The 22138-nt window shown below is 56.3% G+C and overlaps 1 protein-coding gene across 2 annotated transcripts; it reads right to left on the minus strand.

The window, feature by feature from the left end:
* Positions 1–3: 3 nt before the first annotated feature.
* Positions 4–16612, minus strand: LOC140654325 (protein FAM163A-like). 2 transcript variants are annotated; one of them, XM_072867508.1, is made up of 5 exons: positions 16571–16612; positions 4866–4962; positions 4291–4313; positions 3637–3751; positions 4–2931 (listed from the first exon to the last, which is right to left on the minus strand). In XM_072867508.1, exons 4-5 carry the CDS (start codon positions 3727–3729, stop codon positions 2536–2538), a joined length of 489 nt encoding a protein of 162 aa, XP_072723609.1. In that variant the 5' UTR covers positions 3730–3751; positions 4291–4313; positions 4866–4962; positions 16571–16612; the 3' UTR covers positions 4–2535. The 2 variants fall into 2 exon arrangements, with proteins under 2 accessions (XP_072723609.1, XP_072723608.1); XM_072867507.1 differs by lacking the exon at positions 16571–16612 and adding an exon at positions 16408–16555.
* Between the last annotated feature and the right edge of the window lie 5526 nt (positions 16613–22138).

A 22138-nucleotide genomic window follows, 5' to 3' on the forward strand; every position in this document is an offset into this window, starting at 1 on the left:
CACCATCCCCAAAACCTTAAAACCCACAGCTGCATCTCCCACGTTTCCAGCCCTTTCAGAATCACCCATTTCTCTGTAGCCGTGCCAGACCCAGGGTGTTGTGTTGGCCGTGAGGATAACCCTCATCTTGGCCATCCAGCTACTCTGGAACTACGTCGCCAGCCTTGGCACCTCGTTAGCAGGCGACAGATCCCGCTTAATTTGCGTGTGATGAAGATGACGACGTGGTTGCCTTCCTTTCACCAGAAGGGTGACCCACAGAAGCAAAAGCCCCCTGTGTTATTCCCACCCTCCGGAGGTCACAGCCTGGCATGTGCTGCTGTTGCAGTGGGAAGCCTTGCCGTGTGCCAAGAGGTAGAGTTGGATGCCAGGAGCCGCTGTGCCCGCAAGCTGGCTCTGCACCCTTTGAAGGGACGGCATCGCAGGGCCGTCTGGCAGAGCCGTGTGGGTGGCAGCCCGCAGGTCATGCTGGGACATACTAACTTCTCATGGCTCCCAGCAGGATGGAGACTTAGCTGAGCAGATGCTCTAGTGGGAAAGGATGGGATTTACTGAGTTAGTCAAGATTTTTTTTCCAGTTACAGACTGTATTTTCAGGGAGGAGTACTGGCTGGATGGGAAGCAGTAGGAGCTACGGACTATTGGCCAGTGGGATCCAGAGCGCTTTGCTGCTGCTAACTTTCATCTTCCCTCCTGCCTGCCCTTAATGTCAGAGGCCATTTAAAGACCTGCTACCACTATTTGGACAACAGAAGGAGACTCTCTAGAAGAGATGCAGCTAGACTGAGTCTTGGATAATGGAAATGCAATGTGTTTCTGGGCCAGAGGTGGGGGAGATGGTGCACAATGTTTGCTCAAAAGGCTGTGTAAAATGTGGGCTGGGGCAAGGTGTTTGGATACAAAGACGATCATCACATTTGGCGTTCATCCGGCTCCTTTCCTTCAGGTAGTTTGAGCAGAGGTGCCAAGGCATGAGCAGGTCCAAAGTGTAAATTAGCCTTTTGCCTGATAACATAGACATCCAAGGCTCACATAGCATGCACCTCCGTGCTGAGACCTACTTTTTCTGTGCATGAACGTGGAGGTTAAGTCCAAATCCTGTGAGCAGCAGGATTATTTCTAAATTGTAGTGGTGAAAAAAAAAATACCCCAAACCCAGTCACATTTCTGAGCGGTTGTACCCTATATTGCAAAGGCACGGCAAGAATTTCCTGACGTTGCTTCCAACAGCATCCGCATGGCTGCGGGGATCGTTGCTGTCCGGGTTCCTCCTCCCTGCCATGAATGGGAAGCGCTCAGCTGAGCGGTCCTGCTCCGGTTGCTATGGAAGTGCCCATGAATGATGGAGATGTCCTTTTAGTAAATTTTCACCTAATTTGATTTATGGAGGAAGAAGGAACTTTCCCACATCCATTTTTGCAGAACGGCAGAGTCACTGGCTGTCATTACCAGCCGCAGAGCTGGTGAACCCAGGTTTGGGTCTTGCACCCTCTTCTTCCAAAAACAAAAGGGAGGGGGCACCCCCATCACCTGAACGTCACTCTCCCATGGGAGGTCGTGGGCCCTGCAAAGGAGGAGACGTGACCCGGTGGTCTCTGCTGTTGCTGTTGAAAGCAAAAGCCATCCTAAAGCCAATCTTCATCTGGCTGTCCGGAGCTGTCAGGGTGGGCTGGGTAGGGCTTTGAAAGCTGAAGGTGATGAAAACTGCAGTTATTTAGGGATGCAATTCTTCCCATAAGTAAAATCTTGAGATTTTCACGGGTCCAAGTTAAAATCGCTCCTAAGAAAGCTTGTGAAGAGTACAAGAGGTGGGGGCTTTGGCCACAGAAGGATCAGCCTGCGCCCATTTGTGTGGGTGAGTGGTTTTGCGAGCAACTCTGCCTCCCCCGGCGGTGATCTAAATTCATGTCTTGAACTTCTTCAGCACGTGCAAAGACGGAAGCGGGTGGGGGACGGTGTCCTATCTTACACTTGAACACAAAAGCTAACTGCTAGCAGCAACTAACGCAGTACGAGGGGAGCAGGACAATCCGGATCTTCCCTTCTTTGCTTTCCCGTCGCCAAAGAGCGCTGCCATTCCCAGCTCAGCGGTGGGATTTGCCGGAGGCGGCAGCTCGTGGGCAGTCGTGCATCGCTCCGTGTGCCAGAGGCAGCGGGCATCGCCTCGGGTGGCTGCGTGGGGACACCGGAGGCCTTGTTCTGGGATCAGGGAGCTGGGGGAGCCTGGGGTAATTAAATCAGGTTGTACTGTACATAGCCCTCATTAGACAAGTCCCTTCAGGAGATAGAGTAGAATAATAATGACACTTATGATGGGTTTGGAGGTGGCCGGTTTAACGTCGCCCTTTGAGGTCCCTCTCGTCTCCTTTGCCCATAAAGCTTGGCCGTGCCAGGCGGTTCAGCAGGAGGACTGTGCTGGTCTCGGGCTGGGCTTACGGGGTCCTCTCTGCGCGAACCCCCCCCAAAGACAAGTGAAAAGCCCCTTCCCTCAAGTGGGTGCCAGCTGGGGACACCCTGTGCTAGTGGCAATGGTGACTACACCTCCGTGCTGATAGCCCGCGGGTTCGGGAAGCTCTCGCGGAGGAGGCCGTGGCGGCTCACCGGGTAGCTTTGCAGGGTGGCCATGTTGATGGGCGGCCCCATCTCCTTGTAGCACGCGGGGGTGTAGGTGACCCTCTCGCCCCCGTTGCGCACCATGTCGGCAGTCCGGATGTAAAAGGGGGAGCCGTAGGGGGAGCAGGTCGGGCAGTAGTTGTGAGCCCCGTGCTGGTTGAGCTCGCTGGGGGGGGGCGCGGGGCTGCCCTGGCCGTCCACCACGCGGGAGTTGCAGGCGTTGCACGTGCCGAGGTGCGAGTGCGTGGGAAGGTTGGGCTCTTCCTCTTCCTCCTCCTCCTCTTCCTCATCAGAGTCATCTTTCTTGCAGCAATAGTACTGTGCGAAAGGAAAGGGATTACATTAGGGGGAGTGAGCAGCCAGCAGGCAGATTCGGCTTCACAGCCAGCCCTGCTGCAGCCCTGCTCCCCTCATCCCCTTGCCAGAGAAACCCTTCACCAGCCTCTCGCTGCTCTGCTCCATCAGTACCTGGGTCCTGCAAAGCAGCAGAAGCAGGACGAAACCTGGCCAGGACCTGAGCGTGCAGCAGGAGGCAGCTGCTGGGGAACTTCTCCTCTCCCCTCCCAGCAAGGTTTGCAAGGGGAAGGTATTTTACCATGCCAGTTGGAAACTCCTCCAAGTAACTGCTGTGCTTTTCATCACACAGGCACTGCTGCATAGCACAGACTTCACATTAACTTTTAAAGAGCAGGAGGTCGTAGCTAGCTGTTGTTGAAAGCCTCCTCGTTTAATTTACAGGGGGAAACAAAAAAAAAGTCTCCATCTGGTATTACAAACTCAGCCAAGCCTACACCTAAATTAGCAAGCACTGCAGATTCTCAAAAGCCTTAGGGGAGTCCCCCCATGCTGGGAGGAGGAAAGGACGTAACTGTGCAGTGCCCGGGGGAAAAGGGGGTTTCAACTCCCTGCCCATCACGGGCAAGAAAACCCCCACCAAGACCCCTCCTGCAGCAGCAGTTGGGCCCGAGGAGCAGCGATGCTGCTGGGGTTCATGGCAAGATGGGGGACGGCCATGGCGCTCACCTGTAGCCTACAGTAACAGAGCACGGCAATGATGCACAGTAGGATCACCGTTGCTAGGATTCCCCCGGTGATAACAACAGTTCCCGCTGTCATCCGACCGATTCTCCATCAAACTCTGAAAGGAAGGGCCACAGGGACACGTGCCACCCCAGGACATGAAGGTCACCTACCATGGCTTTGTCATCACATCACAGACGTGACACCCATAAGGCATCCCAAAATATCGCATCCCTGTTCCTCCCTCCCCAACTGGAAAACTATCACCCAATATCATTCTCCTCCTCTTAGCGAGAGGACACCTGAGGTGCAGCATCATGTCCCCTCCCTGCCATCGCTGCCTCTGGCTTGGGGTCTTTGGGAAACACCCCGTGGTCCACTTGCAGAGCCTCCCCCCTTGCTGAGCCAAAAGGGCTGATTTCCACCCTCCCGGTAGACAATACAGCTTCTGCTTCAAAACGCAGAAGCAAACCTGGGTTTCCAGTGGGAAAAGCCAAAGGGGAGCCTTTGAACTCCGCAACTCTGACAGTCTGAGCTCAAAAAAAAAAAAACGCACCCTGGCTGCCTGCCAGGCACTGATGGGTCTAACATGGGCTTGGCATAAGCCCAGCAGCCCCCACCGCCATCCCCGTGCCATGGGACCTGGGGGCTACTTACGTTCAGTGACGGAGGCGTTGGACCTGGAAGGAGCAGAGGGAGAGGTTAGCCGTGGCCTACCAGCACCCCTCCCGCACGTTTCCCCGCTTCCCAAGAATTTGCCTTGATTTGGGATCCACAGGAAGCCCTGCTTCACATCCCGCATCCCACAAGGACGGGGCTCAGCATGTGCCTGTGCCCCCGGGAGCCTCTGTGGTGCAAAAGTATTTTGGGTCCTGCAGATGATGATGATAATTTATTACTATTATTATTAGTATTAGTATTAGTATTACTACTACTACTATTATTTTCTTTAATTTGGAGCAGGGAAAGGAGGCATTTCCCAAACTCATAGAAATACTCCGCAGGACAAGGCTGTGGTATCAGCGGCTCATGAATCATACAGCTTCGCAGGGCGAAGGCCTGGCTTAGTCAGCACTTGGCCTTTTCCTCTTTAAAATTAATTATGGAGGAGGCGGATGTATCATCTCACAAGTGGACAATGTTTTACGTGCCGTTGGGAAAGGGGCTTTCCCCTCCATCCCCTCCGGGACAGGCGAGCCCCAGCATCCCCCTGCCACCCTGTGGGCACCTACCCGGAAAAGGACAGGCAGGGCGTCGCGGTCACGCTGGCCCCGGGGCGGCCGGCCAGGACAGGCAGCGCTGCATGGCCACGGAGAGATGCCGGTGGCCCTGGGAGGAAGGACAAGGTGAAAAACCCACCACCGTCAGCTCGTCCCCCCTGCCCAAGGGGGCTGCCCAGTGTCCCCATCGCCACTGATAGGACCTCTGTCCCCGCAGCAGGGCTAAATAAATTGCTTTTTTAGGGAGACCAGCAGGAAAGGTGGGTGCTGCACAGGTGGGTAAACCCAAACCGCCAGGAAAGGACGATCCCGTGCCTGAAACCTGCAATTTCAGCAAAAGCGAGAGACTTGCGCCCAAGAAGTGGGTGCACCCATCGCCCCCATCACCCCCACCTGCCGGCGATGCCTGGCGCAACCGCATTTCATTACCGGCCCCCACGTCCCTCTGTGCCTCTTCCAGAGCAAGGCTAATTGATAGGGCCCAAGTGCCAGCCAGTTGCAGCCGAGGAGATCTAATTACCTGCTCGCCACGCAGCACTAATTGACGGGTGGAGGTGGCAGCTTCCAGACGAGACCTGCCCAACTCTGCCCCGGCCCCTTGCTGCTGCATGTGCTGGTGGGCACTGCGGGGAACACCACCCCCCCCCCGAAAAATCACCCACCCTCCTCACTCCGCTGCAGTGATTTGCAGGATCCTGCCTGCCGCAAATTGATTTTCAGCTCTTGGAAAGTTCCCGTACGAAGCCAAAAGGCGGGCACGCATTGGATTTCCTCCTCGAGCTGCTCTTGCACATGACACAAAGGAAAAAAAAACCCTGAGAAATCAATAGGTCCATAACCCAGCTAATATCTCCATCCATCAGGGGACCCGATGCAGAGCTAATAATAGACACCGACACACTCAGCTCCTGCGTCCTGTTACCAAACTGCACCCTGAAACACGGCCAAGAGCGAGGGGCACTGGGGACGGCGGGGGGATGCGCGGGGGAGTCTTTGATGGAGTTATCACCTCCCCAGGTGCCATCCTTAACAGGGAAAAGCTGACGGTGGGTGGCTGGAAACGGCAAACGTTGACCTTTGATGACCCAAGAGGGACGCGCCACGAGCCGGGCGGTGATGGATGATGCAGGCGGCCGTTCGCATCCAGAAAACTTCATTTCATGGGAGCTGTGATTTGATTTAGAGCTCGGAGAGCAGCATCCAATTAGCCCGAGGTTTGGAGTGAGCAGGCAGCCTCGGAGAATGACCCTGGGCAGGGAGGGACTGGCCCTGGGGACCCTTTGGTCACCTCCAAGTCCAACCGGTGCTGCCTCAAGGACGGCTGGGCTTCCACATGCCCCATCTCCGGCATTCCCGTTTCTGAGGATGCTGGGATCAGTGTTTCACCAGCCCTGCTCAGGAGCCAGGCTCCTGCTTATTAAAATAGAGAATGTTAAAAAAAAAAAGGCGGGGGGGGCAAAAATTAAAACGAACCAGAAGAGAAGCGCTGCCTTTCCTCATTTCTTCGGAAGTGATGCTTTCCTACCCTCCTCCCCCCCCAAATCCTACACAGCAGCAGCCTAGCAGTTCATTTTCTACCCAGTTTGTGCCTATAAAACAGCCTTCTCTAACCCACAGCTCTCTTCTGCAAGGATGCAGAAGGGGATGCAACACCTCTTGGGGAAGGAGCAAGAGGCCCAATCTCAGGAGTAATTGAGGTCTTGGGAATTATAAGGTAAATATGCCTGGAAAGGGGCAGGACAACTGCAACAGCCTTTTCCAGCCCTTGCAGAGGCCATACAACAGCCTCAGCAGCCGCATCCCTGCTGCTGGGGATCAGCCCATCTCCATTTTCCATCCACTCCCCACAAGCACATCCCAGCCTGCTGGGAAAGGGGCATTTTGGGCTCAGCTTCCCCCAGGCTCAGACACTGCACAGCCCCACCACCCCATCCCGACAAAAAGCCATAGGTTTTTAGGGGTCCCCTAAAAGCCTCAGGCTGCACTGTGAGCTGAGCTGAGGCCCACGGCTCCTGCTCCTGCAGCGGGACAGGATGCAGAGGCATCGCAGGGGGATGCACAAGCCGAACTCCCCGGGGCACAGTCCCATTTCTCCTTCTGGCTTAAGAAGGGAGCCGAGAGTTGTTTCAATATTTAAATATCCCACGCTGAGCAGATGCCTTGGCGCTCGCCACTCACCTGCTCCTGGGTGGCTCAGGAGAGAGGGCTACGACCCAAGGGTGGGCGTGCGGACCCTCTGGTGCACAAACCACTGCTGAATGAAATCAGGATTTATACGAGTGGGGTTGCGTTATCCTCCCTGCCCCTCACTGGCTTTCGGGAAGTGATTCAAGATGCTAGGCAGTGGTGTCACACTGTCCGCGATGGGGATGGGAGCGCGTGGAGGGAGGGTCCCTGGCCGTATCGAACTCCTCCGGGCAGGCGTGCAAAACCGCTTGCTGCAGAGATACATTTCCTTTAATTGATGTCACCTGCCAGTGCAAAGTTATGGCCTGAAAAGTGACTTGGGAATGAGAGGCATCACAGGCTTCTATATTTATTCTCCTTCAGTGATGTCCATAGCAGATTTGCACGGTTTGCAAGTCAATAGTGAGGTTTTTGCCAGCTGCCAGCACTCTCAGCCTGGCTGGGAAACTCCTGTCCTTCCTCTCCCAGCGCATCCCACCAGCTCTGAGCTCACCCCCCCATCCAACAAGGGTCAAACACTAACACGGGACACGGGAGCAGCTTTTAGGCTTGGGCAGAGCACCCCTATTTGCCGTGAGCACCATGCCAAACCTCGCCGGCGAGTCCTGCCCCAGCCCGGGCTCTGCTCTCCCAGTTTTGCTCTGCAGCTCACGGGCTAATTCAATGAAATGTCTGCCTGGTAAATTAGCCCAGCCGCTGCCTTACCAGAATCATCTCCCAGGGCCTAATTGGAAAAAAACAGCATCAGGGGCTGCCTTTTCAAAACAGATCACGGCAGCAAACAACAGGGCAGCTCCCGGGCAGCTGCGACCTGCCCCACACGGGCTCAGCCCGGCGGGACTCGGGTGGATTAACCCACGGCTGCAAACCTTGGCGAGGGGGAGGACACGAGCAGCATGGCATCCCCAGCCATGGGACAGGACGGGTGCTTGGGGAGGGCTGAGGCCCTGCAAATTCGTTGCATGTCAGATTCTCTGTGCTGCAAGGTGTAAGGGGACAAGCCGAGTTGTGGGGGAGCAGAAACGAGGAGAGTCCCCCCCCCCCGAAATGAGCCAAGCCGAAATGAAATTTCACCCAAATAGTGATGGCAACACAGGATGAAAGAGGACGCGGGGGGCTGCACCCAGCACTCACCCCCAGGCTTCTTGCCCAGGTCCCAAACCACTGGGTCACTTTGAAGCCTTTAAACTCTTAATTAAGGGATCCACAGGGGTTGCCAGGGAGCTGAACCTGCTCCCCGCCCTAGGCCCTGCCAACACGGATTTTTGGAGGCGTCACAAATTGCTGTTTTGATTTACCCTTGCACATAAGCGTGCTTAAGCCCCATCATTTTTGGGGGGGCAAGGATGGAGCCAGCCCCTTCTGACTTTTGATATGCTGTTAATAAATATATTGAGGAAAAAGCCTCTTTAAGGCACAAAAATCGCCCATGGCACTGGGCAACCGGAGCAAGCCCGCTCCCTCCTGCAGCAACACCACCTCCAGGAGCCGTGCCGGGCTCCGTGGATGGTTCTGCTCGAATTATATTTGAGTTCGGACCAGCCTGTGGACAGAAATCACAGTGCTGGTTGGGAAAACTTTGATTTCAGCCTGCTGCAGAGAACACCAAAAAAGGCTTTTCCCAGCAGAAAGGGTGTTTTGTGTGACCTGTTTCCTACATGAGGCTTTTTCATGCCGTGACCCCTTTGGTGCCTCAAGCCACGTGGGGTTTGGCCCAGCAGTTTTGCAAAGGAAACCGCAGCCAACACCCAGCTCCTTGCTCCTGGCCACCACAAGGACAGCCAGGTCGCAGAGGTGACACCGTCCCCCAGCTGAGACTCTGGCAATTTGCAGTCAGTCATCAAAACCAAAAATCCCGTGCCCTGCCGCAAGCCTGCCCTTGCTTTCCCTCCACCACCCGCACCAGCTCCCCAGGGCTCCCTGCCGCCTCCTCCCAGCCACGCTCGTCCCCAGCCAGGGGATGGGAAAGAAATACCGACAAGGTTTTGAAACCAGCTCTTTTCTTGCAAAAGCTTTGTGGAAAAGGCAAGATATTAATTGCAATTAACAAAAATCAAACCACTTAAAGGGTGGAAGCTGCCAGCCAGACCTCAGCTCCTGGGTGGGTGCAAAGGGCTGCGCTCCTGCTGCTAACGCCACACTCCTGACCCACTGAGCCCAGGAGATCCCCTCTCCTGGCCATCAAACTGCTGAAAACCACCTTCTTGCCAAACCAGGTTTGCCTCTTCCCTCTTCCGGCCCTCATCCTGCCCTGCGGGAGCCCAGGAGACCTTCTCCACCAGCAGCAATTGCCTTTACAGCCACGTAGGACCAAGCATCCTTCTCCAGTCTCTGGCAGCACCAGGCATACGAAGCCTTGGCACACCCGTGGGACTGGCTGGCACATCCACAGTCCCAGGGAGACCTCCCAGCACTTCACAGACTTTTGGAGGAAAGGTGGCTTTGCAGCCTGGGACGTCTCAGGCACGGATTATGCCAGTATCTCATTACTTGGGCATCTCATCTGCCCTTTATCCCCTTAAGTGACTATTCAGATCCTGTCTCGCCTGCCTGTGTGGATTAACTGGAGCCATGCATAGGGACCGAGGGTCACGGAAGGGACTGTCACCCCATCCTGTCCCCCCTGAGCACACATATCAACGTGCCACTGCCAAAGCTCTTGGCATGGCCAGGGCTACACCTGGAGCTAGGCAAGTCCCTATATAATTACAGCCCCTGTGCAGCCCCTCCTCATTGCAGGACAGCTTAAAACCCAGGGAAGGAAAATGACACCTCCCTCCTCATGCCCCCATGCGTCTCCTACCCACTGCGTTTGCTCGACCAGCTCCTGACCAGCCCAGCCCGGGAGCCATGGTGGGTGGGTGCAGCCCAGGGAAGGGGCGATGTGCAGCCCCAGGCACGGGGAAGGCATCAGATGTGGGCAGCCCACAGTGGGATGCGGGATGGAAATGTCCCTGGCCTGACCCACATGGCTCATCTCCTGCTGCTGCACCCGGGGTCCCTCCTGGGGCTGCTCCCAGCAAAAGCCACAGCCGAGCCCAGGCACACGTGCCAGGGAGCCACTCTGCCGTGGTCCCAAAATAACCAGGAACAAAACTGGCAGCATCAAGTCAAGTCGCACAGAGAAGAGCTTTTGAGATCATCCCCCACGTCAGATCCCCATGGGCACTCTGGAGCCAGCCAGGACCTGGCCAGCATCCCCGCCGCAGGCACCGTCCCTCCCAGCACCCAAATATCCCTGCGATGAGCAGCCGTGGCAGCAGCATGCACATCGGAGCCAAGTGAGGCCGCAGAGAGCCAGAATGCTGGGTGTGCCCCAAGTGAGACCGACCCTTGCCAAAAAGCCAGAGCATTTTGCCACGCACGAGTGCTAAAGGCTCGGGACCGTGCCTACGGCCACAGCCAGTGGAGAGCCAGAGCCCAGGCTGCATCCTGCTGTACCGTGGATCCCTTGAGGACACGGCCCTGGAGAGCAAGGACTTGGGTCTGATTTGCACCCCTAAATCCCCCTGCCACAGCAGCACCCGGGTGTTTACAGTGTACAGCACGAGATGGATCCTCGTGAGCACGGAAAGGAGCAGGAAGGGTTATTTGTTTCCACCCCGATGTCACCCTTGCTGTTCGCACAAGCTCATTGCACCAGTGTAGGTATCCCACGACTGATTTAACCCTGTAGTAAAGCACCAACACAGCACAAGTATTTCCCCTCCATCAGCCAGCGTACCCAGCACTTGCCCAGGAAAAGGCGAGAAGGCACCAGCAAAGCAAAATGGGGCAGCAGGAACCTCTTGAAAAGCTCTCAGCCTCCAACCATTCCACACCAAGACCTCAGGGTGGAGGAAGGTCCAGGTGATGGATCAGGATCCTGCTGATCCCGCAGCTTGGAGACCCTCCCCAAGGTGACAGAGCCAGCCTCCCTTCGAGGATGTTCTGCTGTTCATTCCCAGCCCCGGGAGGGTATTCCTCCAGCACCCTCATTGCTCCAAGATGAAACCTTCACCTCCTCAGCACTCATTTATTTTAACACCAGCAGACTCTTTGCAGCAGGGCATGGGGACGGAGACCTTGGCTGGATCCCTCTGTTCCCTGGGGGCTGCAAACACACCCCATGGAGATACGATCTTCTCCCCAGTTTGATCTTCTCGCTGCTTTACCACAGGAAGGTGCATGCTCTGCTCTCCAGTGGGGCTAATCCCACCGGGGAATGCAGGGACACCAAATGCATCTTCACCCTGGGCGCAAATTGGAAGAGGAGGATCAATCCCAGCAGAGGCATCGTGCGACACAGTCCAGAGCATCCCCGCAGAGCATCCCCAACAAGATCCAACTGAACACAGCAGCAAGTTTCCCACTAAAGATTTTTTTTCATCAAATCAGTTTCTCACCAGCTTTCTTTGAAACAACCCCCAAGACAGCTTCTCCTCCAGGCACCACCTTGTTATCTCCCTCCATGCCCTGGACATCAGTGCCGTCTCACCCTTTCCACCTTGTTTCCATCAGTCCCATGAAAATCCTCTGCTCAATTCCCACCCGGATCTGCCCTCGCCACCCCATCCCTGTTCCTCCCAGCCTGACGTATGAAACACGACTTGTGCAAAACCTTTCTGTGTAGCAGCAAGCTCTGTTCCAAAAGCAAAGCCTGGGGGAAAAGCTCTGGCCAAGGCTGGAGCCTCTGTAATCCCATCGGCTTCAGCCCCCCGGCACAGCATGCTCAGGCAATGCTGCTCGAGTCGTGCTGGGGCGGATCTGTCGTGCCTCGACGTCACCCAATTTATTTGTTTTGCTAAAATAAAATATAAAATAAATTCTCCTGTTCAACCCCTGGTTTTAACTCATGCCCTCCCGCAGCCTGGATAATGCTATGGGGCCGGTGGACGAAAGAGCGACTGTGTGTTTGAGGGATGCTGCTCCCCAGGGACATGCAGGGGATGGCTCCCTGTGTCCTGCCAGCAGCTGCCCTCCTGCCTGCCTGAGAGCGTGCCAGCGAGACAGCCACTGCGGAGGGATTAAATTAGCAAAGACATCATTAGGGGTAACTGGACCATTTACCAGTAGGGTGGAGTGAAGGAAGATGAGCCTTGTGTTTGCCCACGAGGAGAAGGGCCACCAGCATCCCTCTTGGCTCACGCGCTCTCTAAATCCCATTTACAGCAAGGAAAACTATATGGATGTCTGTCAGGGATGAACCACACTTTCCCTTTCATATTTCGGTGCTCGCTTCACGTCCATCTCCCTCCAGCCACGGCGCCGGCTGAGATGTCCCCCAGCTACCCACCAGATCCAGATACGGGTTTAAAAGGACACAGCCATCAGCATCTTTAACAAACCAGGGGCTGAAAACCAGGGGTGGTTACACCTCTGCCCACTTCTAGCTGGGCAGGTGCCCTTCAGCATAATCCTCAAACCACTGCTCCTCCAAAAAAAACCAACCCTAGGGCTGGTTATAATTTATTCCCGCTCCCGCAGTAGCTGCAAACCTCCATGGTGCTTGGAAAACGTCCTTTTTTTCATGGGAAAGGGAGATGGAGGGCACCGTGGCCCAGCCCCGGGGAGGAGGGCGCAGGGAAGCGCAGCCTCTTCCTGCGCATGATGCCAGACCTGCTGCTCTGACTGTCAGCATCCCCCCAGCATGTTTACTTGGAGTAGAAACAGAGATTTATTTTAATGACTCATTAAAGCCTAATTGCATTCAGGCAGCAATACAGAGAGAGGAGCCTCCCACGTGCGGCAGTACTACAGTCAGGAGGGCTCTCCAAGCCTCCCCGAAAGCACAAGGCAGACAGGCTGTCTCTTTTCGGTGGGGCCAGACAGCAGGGCCAGGTGCTGGCTCTGGAGCAGTGTGGCATCGTGGTCGGGATCCAAAAGAACAACCCAGAAAAGTCTCTGTTCTTCTCTTCATTTGCCTCTGTCTGCCCGATGTGATGTCCACCACAGGCTGCTCGTCCCGGAGCTCCAGAGGAGGCACGACCTGCCTTGGAGCTCGGATGCCCATCTCCAGAGCCTCAGGCTGGCAGCTATTTCAGGAGGTGGCCATCTCCTGGACTTAAGGACATGTGTGCTTTTAACTCCCCTGTGCTTTTAAGGACCCCACAGCGGGAGTGGGGAGCTCAGCAGGGTGGGATTTGTGTGGCAGCCACCGCGCATGGCCCCGGCAGGGAGCCAGGCACAGCACAGGGAAGGGACAAGCTGCTCCTCCCATCTCAGGAGCACGCTGGGTGGGGGGAACAAGGTGGTCATGGTAAAAACCAGCCAGCTTGGAGGGGAACCAGCCAAAACCCCACTGCCTGCAGTCCAGGCACCCCCTTGGCGCTGACACCACCCATGAGGAGCTCTGGGGTCTGCCTCCTCTGCTTTTCTGGGTGCCCCAGCTGGCTCTGTCCACGTACCTCGTCCTTCCTGGCAGGATGCAGACCCAGTGACAGCCACGTCACCCGCAGGGATGGGAGCTTACAGCCACCCTGACCCCCAGGGATCCCCATCCGCATCCCCGGGATGCACACCAGCCACTGGGGGTTGCGGCGTCGCCGGTGACTGCTGCCTCTCCCCAGCGTCGTTCCACCGGAGCCGGCAGAGATCTTGCCCCATCTGCTCCCGCTGCTTTTGGTAGCGCTCAGCCCTCCTGCTAATTGCTTCAATTAGCAGAGGGAAATTTTTTTCCACAGGTTTCGCTGCCTCACTCCTCACGTTGCCTTCAGTCCCGAGCTGAGCGGGTGTAAAACCCTGCCACCGGGGATGGGTTACGTGAGCACATCTCCCCTGCCAGCGGGTCCAGGCAGGGAAGCCCGTCCTGCCCTTCTCCACCTGCGCAGCTGGCGCAGATCAGTCTTTGTCAAACCGCAGCTCTCTCCCCCCAGAAAGTTGTCCTGTGCAAGCACGAGAAAGCCGCAGGCCCCCTTTCCTGCTCTGCAGTTCGGATGCCTGTGGTACCCACAACGATCCCGACCCAGTGCCGTGGGAGGACAGCCCGCACAGGGACAGCCACCCCACGGGACGGGCACGGGTTGCCAGCCGCAGCTCTGCTTTCCAAGCCAATGGCAATTCATCCCTCCGGCACAGCCCATCCGGCAGGATCCTGGACCGCAACCTGCGGGCTGCGCAGGCCCAGGGAAAGCCAGAGCCGTGCATTGCTCTGGGCCGACACAGGGTCACAGCGCCCAACCCCAACCCTGCTGTTTGGGGTAAATCCAAGCGGAGCCACTCCAGGATCAGGTCCTGGAGTGACTTTTCCATAAAGCCATGGGAAAATCTTACCCATGGTTGCTTTATAGGACTGCTCACACTCCTTTTACCCACTGCATCCCAGCCAGGGCGAGGAGGTGCAATGCAACCAGGCACGGATGGGTCAGCTCTGCAGAGCTAAACTCTCTGCTGGATTTCAGACCAGCTATTTTTTTTCTAGTTGATTTATCACATGGCGGGGATACAGGCGCATCCATCTCTCAAGGTGCTCCACCTCGCCCAGCCCGTGCTGCCCGGTCAGGCAGGAGCAGGGCTGGCCGGGATGGTCACACACACACCATCACACGTGCCCAGCGAGAAGGAAAACCCGCCATGAAACCTCTTAATGTCTCCTGCAAATGAAGTGTGAAACACGCTTTCAAGAAAACATGGGTAACGGAGCCTCAATAAATATTTCATCCTGGTGGGAAAGCAGCAACAGGGAAGGCCGGGCGGGCAGAGATGCCAGGAGGGATGGGGGGTGGCAGGGATGGAGGATGGAGGGGGAGAAGGGGGAGGCAGCCAGGGCAGGGAATAACTGGAACACCATGCCCTGACCTTATTTCTGTTTGCCACTTGCCCTGGGGGCTACCAGGTTTGAAGCATCACCACAAAGGAGACCCCGGAAAGGGGAGCAGCTCTTGTGCTTCCATTCGTACCCGTGGCTAAGGAGGGTGATCCTGCTCCAGCTGGGAGCTGAGCTCCTCCGAACACCCCATCCTGACACTTCCCAGCAGACAGACAGCTGCCTGGGCCTCCCATCGGTCCGCACACCCAAAATGCTCCCACACAAAATGGCTGGAGGATGCTCGGCGTTTCTCCAGAGGAGAGGATTTGCCGAGTGGAAAATCCTCCACACCTGATTTCCAGCCCGTTAAGGATCTTTTGGGCTGGAGCAGAACAGGGCCGGGCTGCCTTGCCTAAGCAGGGCTCTGGAGCTGGCTGTCCTCGGGCCTGCGGTCGGGCTGAAATCCAGCGCTTTGGAGAGAGACGGGAGAGGATCCCACAACCCGGTGGAGACGGTGCTGGAATGGGATTGGACTCACTGATCCGATGTTCACCGCAATATCGGGAACAGCAGCCTACTGCCGCTGTTCCCTCGTGCCTTTTCAACAGGTGAAAAAAGCCCTTCCTAGAAAAAGCCTTTTCTCCCCCCTCCCTGGCAAAGCCCAGGTTAGAGCCCATCGGACCCCGCAAGGACAACACCAAATGCCAACCAGCAGCCCCAGTACACCCAGTGCCCCAAAACGGCGTCACAGGGAAACTCTGTGGCCTGGACAAGTGAGGGGCAAGGCTGGGGGAGGGAAAAAAAAAGCCCCGGTAATACAAGCCTCTGTTGGGGTGGAATATTCCACCGCACCTTAGAAAATCTCTTTGCTGGAGAGACAATCAATAGCACGCAAACGAAATCCAGCTGAAAACACGAAATGTTTCCACATGCCCTTTTGGAGGGAATAAAATCCTCCAGGATAACCTTAGGAGAAAACAAAAGCCAGGCGAATAACTCGAACACAGGTCTCCTTTAATTACCGCAGCATGGCGAGAGATAAAACAGAGAGCCTTTGGAATAAACAAAAGGATCTGATTTCCTCCACTTCAGCAAAGGCAGCCACCATTTCCACGGAGAGGTTTGGCAGCGAGGTTGGGGATTTGTCGGGCCATCATGTCCTTGCTGAATGGCAAGGCTTTGGGCTCCCACCGAGGGAGCAAGAGGCTGAGCCCCGGGCTTGGGACTTTCAAAACTTCCCCTGGCTGCACAGAAGTAGGGTTTAGAGACGGGCAGACTCAGTCCTACCCACCCAGGCAGGCAGAAGAGTTAACGGTGACTTAAAAAACCCAGCTCAACACAAAGTTGGACGACATGACCCTGAGAAAATAAGTCAGGACCTTGCAGGGAACCACAACCCTGGAGCTTCGCCCGGACGAGGCCGTGGCGCAGGGGCCCAGCGCAGCCCCGAGATGCTGGGAGCGGGATGCTGGGAGCGTCCCACCCGGGCATCCCAGCCCGTCCTGCCCGCAGCCCCCCCACCGCCCGGGCTCCTCTTCCCACCGCAGCCCCAAATTTAAGCGAGAGCCTTTCCCTTGCCCCGACCCCTCTGCAAAGCTGCGGTGCCCGGGAGGAGAGGGCAGCGGGATGCCCGAGCCGTACCTGGGCGCCCGGGCCGGGCGGGAGCGGGCAGCGGCGCAGGCAGCAGCGGAGCCGGGTCCGGCAGCACGGCGGCGGCTGGCGGGGGGAGGAAGGGGAGGACCGGAGGAGGGTAACGACGATAATAACGGCGATAATAACAAACAATACGAAGAAGACTAATCACCGGAGCGGAGCAGCGGGAGAGCCGAGGCGGGTCCGGCCAGCGGGGGAGGAGTTTGCCCGGGGGCCGGAGCTGCCGCCCCGAGCGCCGCCCCCGCTGCCCCGGCCCCGCACCGCCCCGGCCCCCGCCCCGGCCCCCAAGTTTGCTGCGGGGGCGCGCAGACGCGGGCCTGCCCCCCGGAACCCCTCCGCAGGGGAGCAGGCTGGAGCCGGGCTGGGGGCGTCGGGCCAAGGCCCCCTCAGCCCCCGGGCGCCTCCCCCACGGAGGGGAAAACAGGGGTGCACCCACTCAGCCCCCCCCGACCTACACCCCGGTGCCTGCAGCTCTCCCGGGGGGAGCACACACTGGCAGCACCCCCTCACCACCCCAAACTCCCGGGTACCCCCAGGGCACCCCCAAAGCCAAGCCCTGCAGCACCCCAGGCACTATCAAACCTGCAGAATCCCCAAGCCCGGGTCCCGCAGCACCCCTGGGCGCCCCAAACCCACCCCGCAGCCTCCAGCCCCATCAGTGCCCCCGGTGCTGCCGCCACCACTGCCTCGGCCCCGTGCCAGGGGTCTGGAGGCTCCGGCTCGATTCGTCCCACCATGGGCCAGGCAATGGCACCCTCCTGGCCACCAGCACAGGCAGGGATCTGGCACTGCAAACAGCCAGGAGAAAATCCCATCACACCGCTGCAAGGGGGATGAGCCGGGGCGGGGGGAGGATGCCAAGCCTACCCACTATCTTTCAAACAAGATTACACCCCTCCCCATGGCTCTCTGTAAAACAGAGCCGACCTTTAGCATACATCGTCTTCCCAGCACGAGGCCGGCTGCACTACGGCGCTGCCTGCTCTGCCGGAAGCTCGGCCCATCGCCATGTGGCCCCAAGCGCGTGCTGGCACTGGGGAGGCATGAACACATGCACACGGAAAGGTGTTGCCCCCAGTAAATGTTTCCAGCTGCTGGGAAGCTTTGAAATTCCAAACCAAAAGTTTAAGCTGGAGAAGGTACAGCTTGCAGCTGGCATTGCCTTCGGAAAAGGAGAGCCGCTCGCCTGTGCGAGCTATGATAAAGATAATCGAATCTCATGCCTTGCGCCACAAGCTGACTGCTGCGAGCATGAGGATTACTGTGTGAGGAGAACATGTGTTCACCTGTTTCTCTCTGATTTCGGTCTCTATGGGGCATAAGAGCCACTGCAAGGCAGGGCGGCGGGTGGGATTAATGCAAGACCTCTGCTACAGCGAGTCAGTTGAACCCTCCTGTGCCTCAGTTTCTCCATTTTTAAGTAAGGGACACTACCAATACTTTTCCTCCCTGTAGAGCAAGCTCTAAAGCTGGGAAGAAAACACCACTCACCTTCTCCTCCGTCACTCTCGCCGTCAGTCAGGGCATCCCGTTGCCCACGGATTGCTCTCCCTGTTATTCCAGCCCAGCCCTCGCAGCTGCTCGCTGCCGGTGCCAGGAGCCCGACCTGCTGATTTCTACCCAGGATCCAGCGGCAGAGCTGAGCTGGGACGAAATAAACGCTCGTTTGGATGCAAATGGCTTTGCGCCTCTAGCAAAAGGGCAGGATGAATTATGAAATGCAAAGGCGGGATAAGTGGATCCTGTCACAGCACTTACCCTCCGTGCCGCAGGATCTAAGCGCCTGCTGGCTGTGGGCAAAGGGCTGTGTGGCACATACGTATGCCCACATGCAGCCCGGGCTGGGAAGGAAGCCTGTCTATTCCCCTGCCGGTAAAGAAATGCTCATTACCGACACCAGCACATCAGAGGGCTGGTAAATACGGAGAACCATCAAGCAAGAAAAGTGAGCACGCGGAGTATTTCTGTGGAGATGCATTTTCCCTTAGCTGGGCTTCAGAGCTGCCGGAGGGATGTGAATTAGAGACATCCAGGCGAGCACGGAGGAGGAGGAGGCCAGGAGAAGTGAGAAAGTCATTTCCTGGGCTGCTCTGGGCAGGATGTGAGGAGGCGATGACAGCCCAGGACGCCCGGAGAGCCACTTCTCCCCTCGGAAAGCGCTGCCAGGGCCGCAGGAGGCACTATTATGGCTAATTCAGGAACTGACATTTTGCTGTTCCCATGGATGAACGTGGAAAAGAGTTTCTTTGGGATTAAGGAGTCACTTGGCTAACACCGGGCTGAGATTGCCCAGATCCAGATAGATCGCGCTCCTCCATCACCTCTGTGGCTCCGGCCCAAAGCAGGTGGGCGCTGCAGAAGATCACGACAAAGCGAATGTGAAACAGCATCGCTCCAGCAAGCAGGGTTATCAGCTCGCGTGATTTCACTGCCAGTCTCATTTTTTCGCCCCAAGCCATGTTTTCTGTCGTCGTTTCATTATTTTTTAAAGCAGTGTGTGGGCAACCAAACAGAAAACAAAAGGTGGGATTCCCACCTTCGTGGTAGCTGGGAAAAGCTCGGAAATGGGAGCACCAGATGCTCCACAGCAGGGAAGAAAATTAAAGCCAAAGTTGTTCTTTTCAGTCGATGTGGTTTTAAATAAAACACATGGTTTGGGAAGCCCAGCTGGTGTGTTTGGAGTGCTTGAGGTTAGCACTGCTGGTAAATCGAGCAGCAGTTTGATTCGAAATACTTTTCAAGTTCTTATTTCAGTTTCTTTTGGGGCAAGGGAAACACAAAGCACCTGCAAAGCATCCTTGCCTCGCCAGGATCTCGGTATCTGCCACCTCCAGGGCACCGCACGCAGCTTGGCGCAGCTTAGCCTGCTCAGGCCCCGGGTGCACAGGAACCCTGGCAATACAGGGATCATAAACCTGCCAGAATCTCACCCTCTGCAGCCCTCAGACATCGCAGTACCCACGCGTACAATTGACTTTAAAGCTTATAAGTATTGCAGCTAAACTCGTATCAGCCCAGGAAGCTTGTGTGACTTTTACGAGATTCCTTCTTCCCAGCGCTGAAAAGGATTTTACTGACTAGTTTTAAAACATAACCATAAAATACTTTTATTCCCTTCTGGTTTTCCTCTCTTGTAAAAAATCTAAGCCCACAGACTTCACTGCTGCACACTGACACTTCACTCCCTTATTTGTTAGGATGAACGCTCAGCTAAATAATGCAGCGAATCTTGTTTGGGTCCTTCTCCAGCAATACCTGCACGTGCAAACCCTGCAAGACTTCCACGTGTGTGCACACAGCCACAGCCACGCTGCAGAGATGTGGAGTGTGCCCGAAGCCCGGCGCTTGCGGGTGCCCTTGCATTATTACACCTTACACCCCTGCACTTCAGCACATCAATAATTTCCTTCCTGTTCAGGCAAGCGTTTCCACCGGCCCAAAACGCTGATGCTGGAGGATGCTCAGGAGCTGAACCCGCGGCTGCTGGCATGGGAATTTATTTTGTTCTACGCTGGACCTTGCTTTTATTTTAATTTTTAGCAGAGCCCAGGACGTCTGTATCAATCAGAAAAAGCCTGACAGTGCAAAATGCCGTCCCCGACAGCATCCAGCCTGCTCCTCACGGGTTTGAAGCTATATCCCTGCCTTGTGCACTCCAGACAACAGGGCTGCTGGGCTGTAAATGGGGGCCATTAGCCCATGGAAAGCACCTTGGGAGACAGCCAGAGCAACCTTTAGCCCTCCTGTGTTTCTGGGGCGGGGGTGGGAGCACACAGAGCTGGTTACAGCATTTCAGCGTGATGCTGTGATGCCCTCACAGCACCTTCTTCCCTCCCAGCATGGCCCTGGGAGCGCATCGCCGCAGCCTCCCAAGCCTGCCTGCTCCCTGGGGAGGGCTCTGGGGAGTGCAGAGTTAATGCACAGCTTTCCCCTCCGCAGCACATTCCCGCCAGATGTGGATTAGTCATTATACACCTCGGTGGGTTCGCTTTTTCCTGCACAAGCACTGGCAAACAAGCCCAATCGCACAAGAAACACTCAGCAGGAGCTGCCCAGTAGCCCCGACCTCTCCCCATTATCCCAGCAACACGGCCGGGGATGCACCCATCACACAACTCAACGCATCCAGGAATCGCACATGCATCAGTGTCACATCTCATGACAAGACAGCTACACATGCCCAAATCTGATATATTTAGGGGAGTGCAGGGACCCCCCCATCCCCGTGGGCTGGAGGAGAGACCTGGCATGGTGCCTGTGCACCCATTTAATGGGGCAGATGGTTGTTTTCCCCTGGGAGCTGGTCAAGGGAGGTCACGTTCCCAAAAAAAGGATCCTTCTCCACCACATGCAATTGCCTGCAAACTCCAACTTGGGCAGCAAGGGCCAGGGCTGCCCATGCTGCACAGGAGACACATGGGGACACACAGGGCTGCCCGCCATGGTGGCATCCGTCTCTGCACTGGAGGAGAGGCAGAACGAGCCTTGGGTAATGTCGTTAGGCAAGAGTTATGCTGTGTCCTTCCCAAACAAAGATAAATATCATTAAAGCTCAGCCCTTATGTATTTTACATCCAGCGATGCAATGATGTTCCCCCGGGGGGGGTGGGGTGGGGTTTACAGCTTTGGACTGCAATTAGGCAGCAGCATAGTATTAACCCATTGCATTCCCAGAGCATCAGCCAGGAGCAAGAGCCATTTCGACTTCCCTCCTGGAGCTGGCTCAGTACCCCCATCCCTGGGCCACGGGAAGCAGCGGGAGAGCCCGAGGGGACCGAGACACAGTGCTTGAAGCTACCGAGGGGAAATCCGCGCAGCCCTTGGGGTGCACAAGCTTTGTACATCCCTGGTGCCAAGGGGCCCTCGCAGCCGTTGGCAGCGTGAGCAACGGCACGTGCAAAGCAAGGCACCCAGAAAGCATCCCGGCTGCCGAGTATTCACACAGCAGGCTCTCCCAGCTCCGGGCCAGGGCTGTTTTTTCTGATTTGTGAGCCACTTAAAGTCACATTTGGAGGAGTCAAGGGAGATTTTTTTTTTTTCACCCCGTGCTGCAATTTTTAAGTGCCCGGTTAAGGAGCCATTGGCTGCTCACCATCTGTCTTAGTTATTTTCCTTGTTTAGTGGCAAATGTGCAACATGCAGCTTTAACTGTGTGCTCCTAAGCCCTGCCAGGGGCTGTGGATGCTCTTTACCTTACCCTGAGATAGTCAAGATATGGGGAAAACATCCCATGTCACATTTTGGACTGTTCAGCCCAAAATTGGGATGTTTGCCCTGAGCTGGGTAAACACATCCCTCCAGGTTCATCCTCCCTGGGAGACAAGTGTGAGCCATGCAAAGGGAGCAGGCTGCCTTGCAGGCGGTCTGGGTAAGTTTGGGGTAAAAAGAGGGGAAAGGGGCAATATTTGGGCAAAACCACCACCCGTACCCAGACACTGAGATGCAGCACACGCGGAAAACTTGGAGAAATTAAAACAACCCCATTGATTTTCACCCCCTTGCCCAGCGCCCACAGGGAGGCAGGATTTTTCCTGGACAACATGGGGGTCCTATGGGGCTCCCATGGGGAAAGCACTGCCGCTGTCCCCATCACTAGCAGGTGCAGTGCTACCACAATCTGTCTCTTCCCCTCCGCTCTCTCACAAACACGAAGCCTAAATATTTGATATAGCCAAGCAGCTTTTCTCAGCACCGTGAAGGAAACGCTGCACTGTGCGAG

Source organism: Ciconia boyciana, chromosome 7 (assembly GCF_034638445.1).
Source record: "Ciconia boyciana chromosome 7, ASM3463844v1, whole genome shotgun sequence".
NCBI classification, from domain to species: Eukaryota; Metazoa; Chordata; class Aves; order Ciconiiformes; family Ciconiidae; genus Ciconia; species Ciconia boyciana.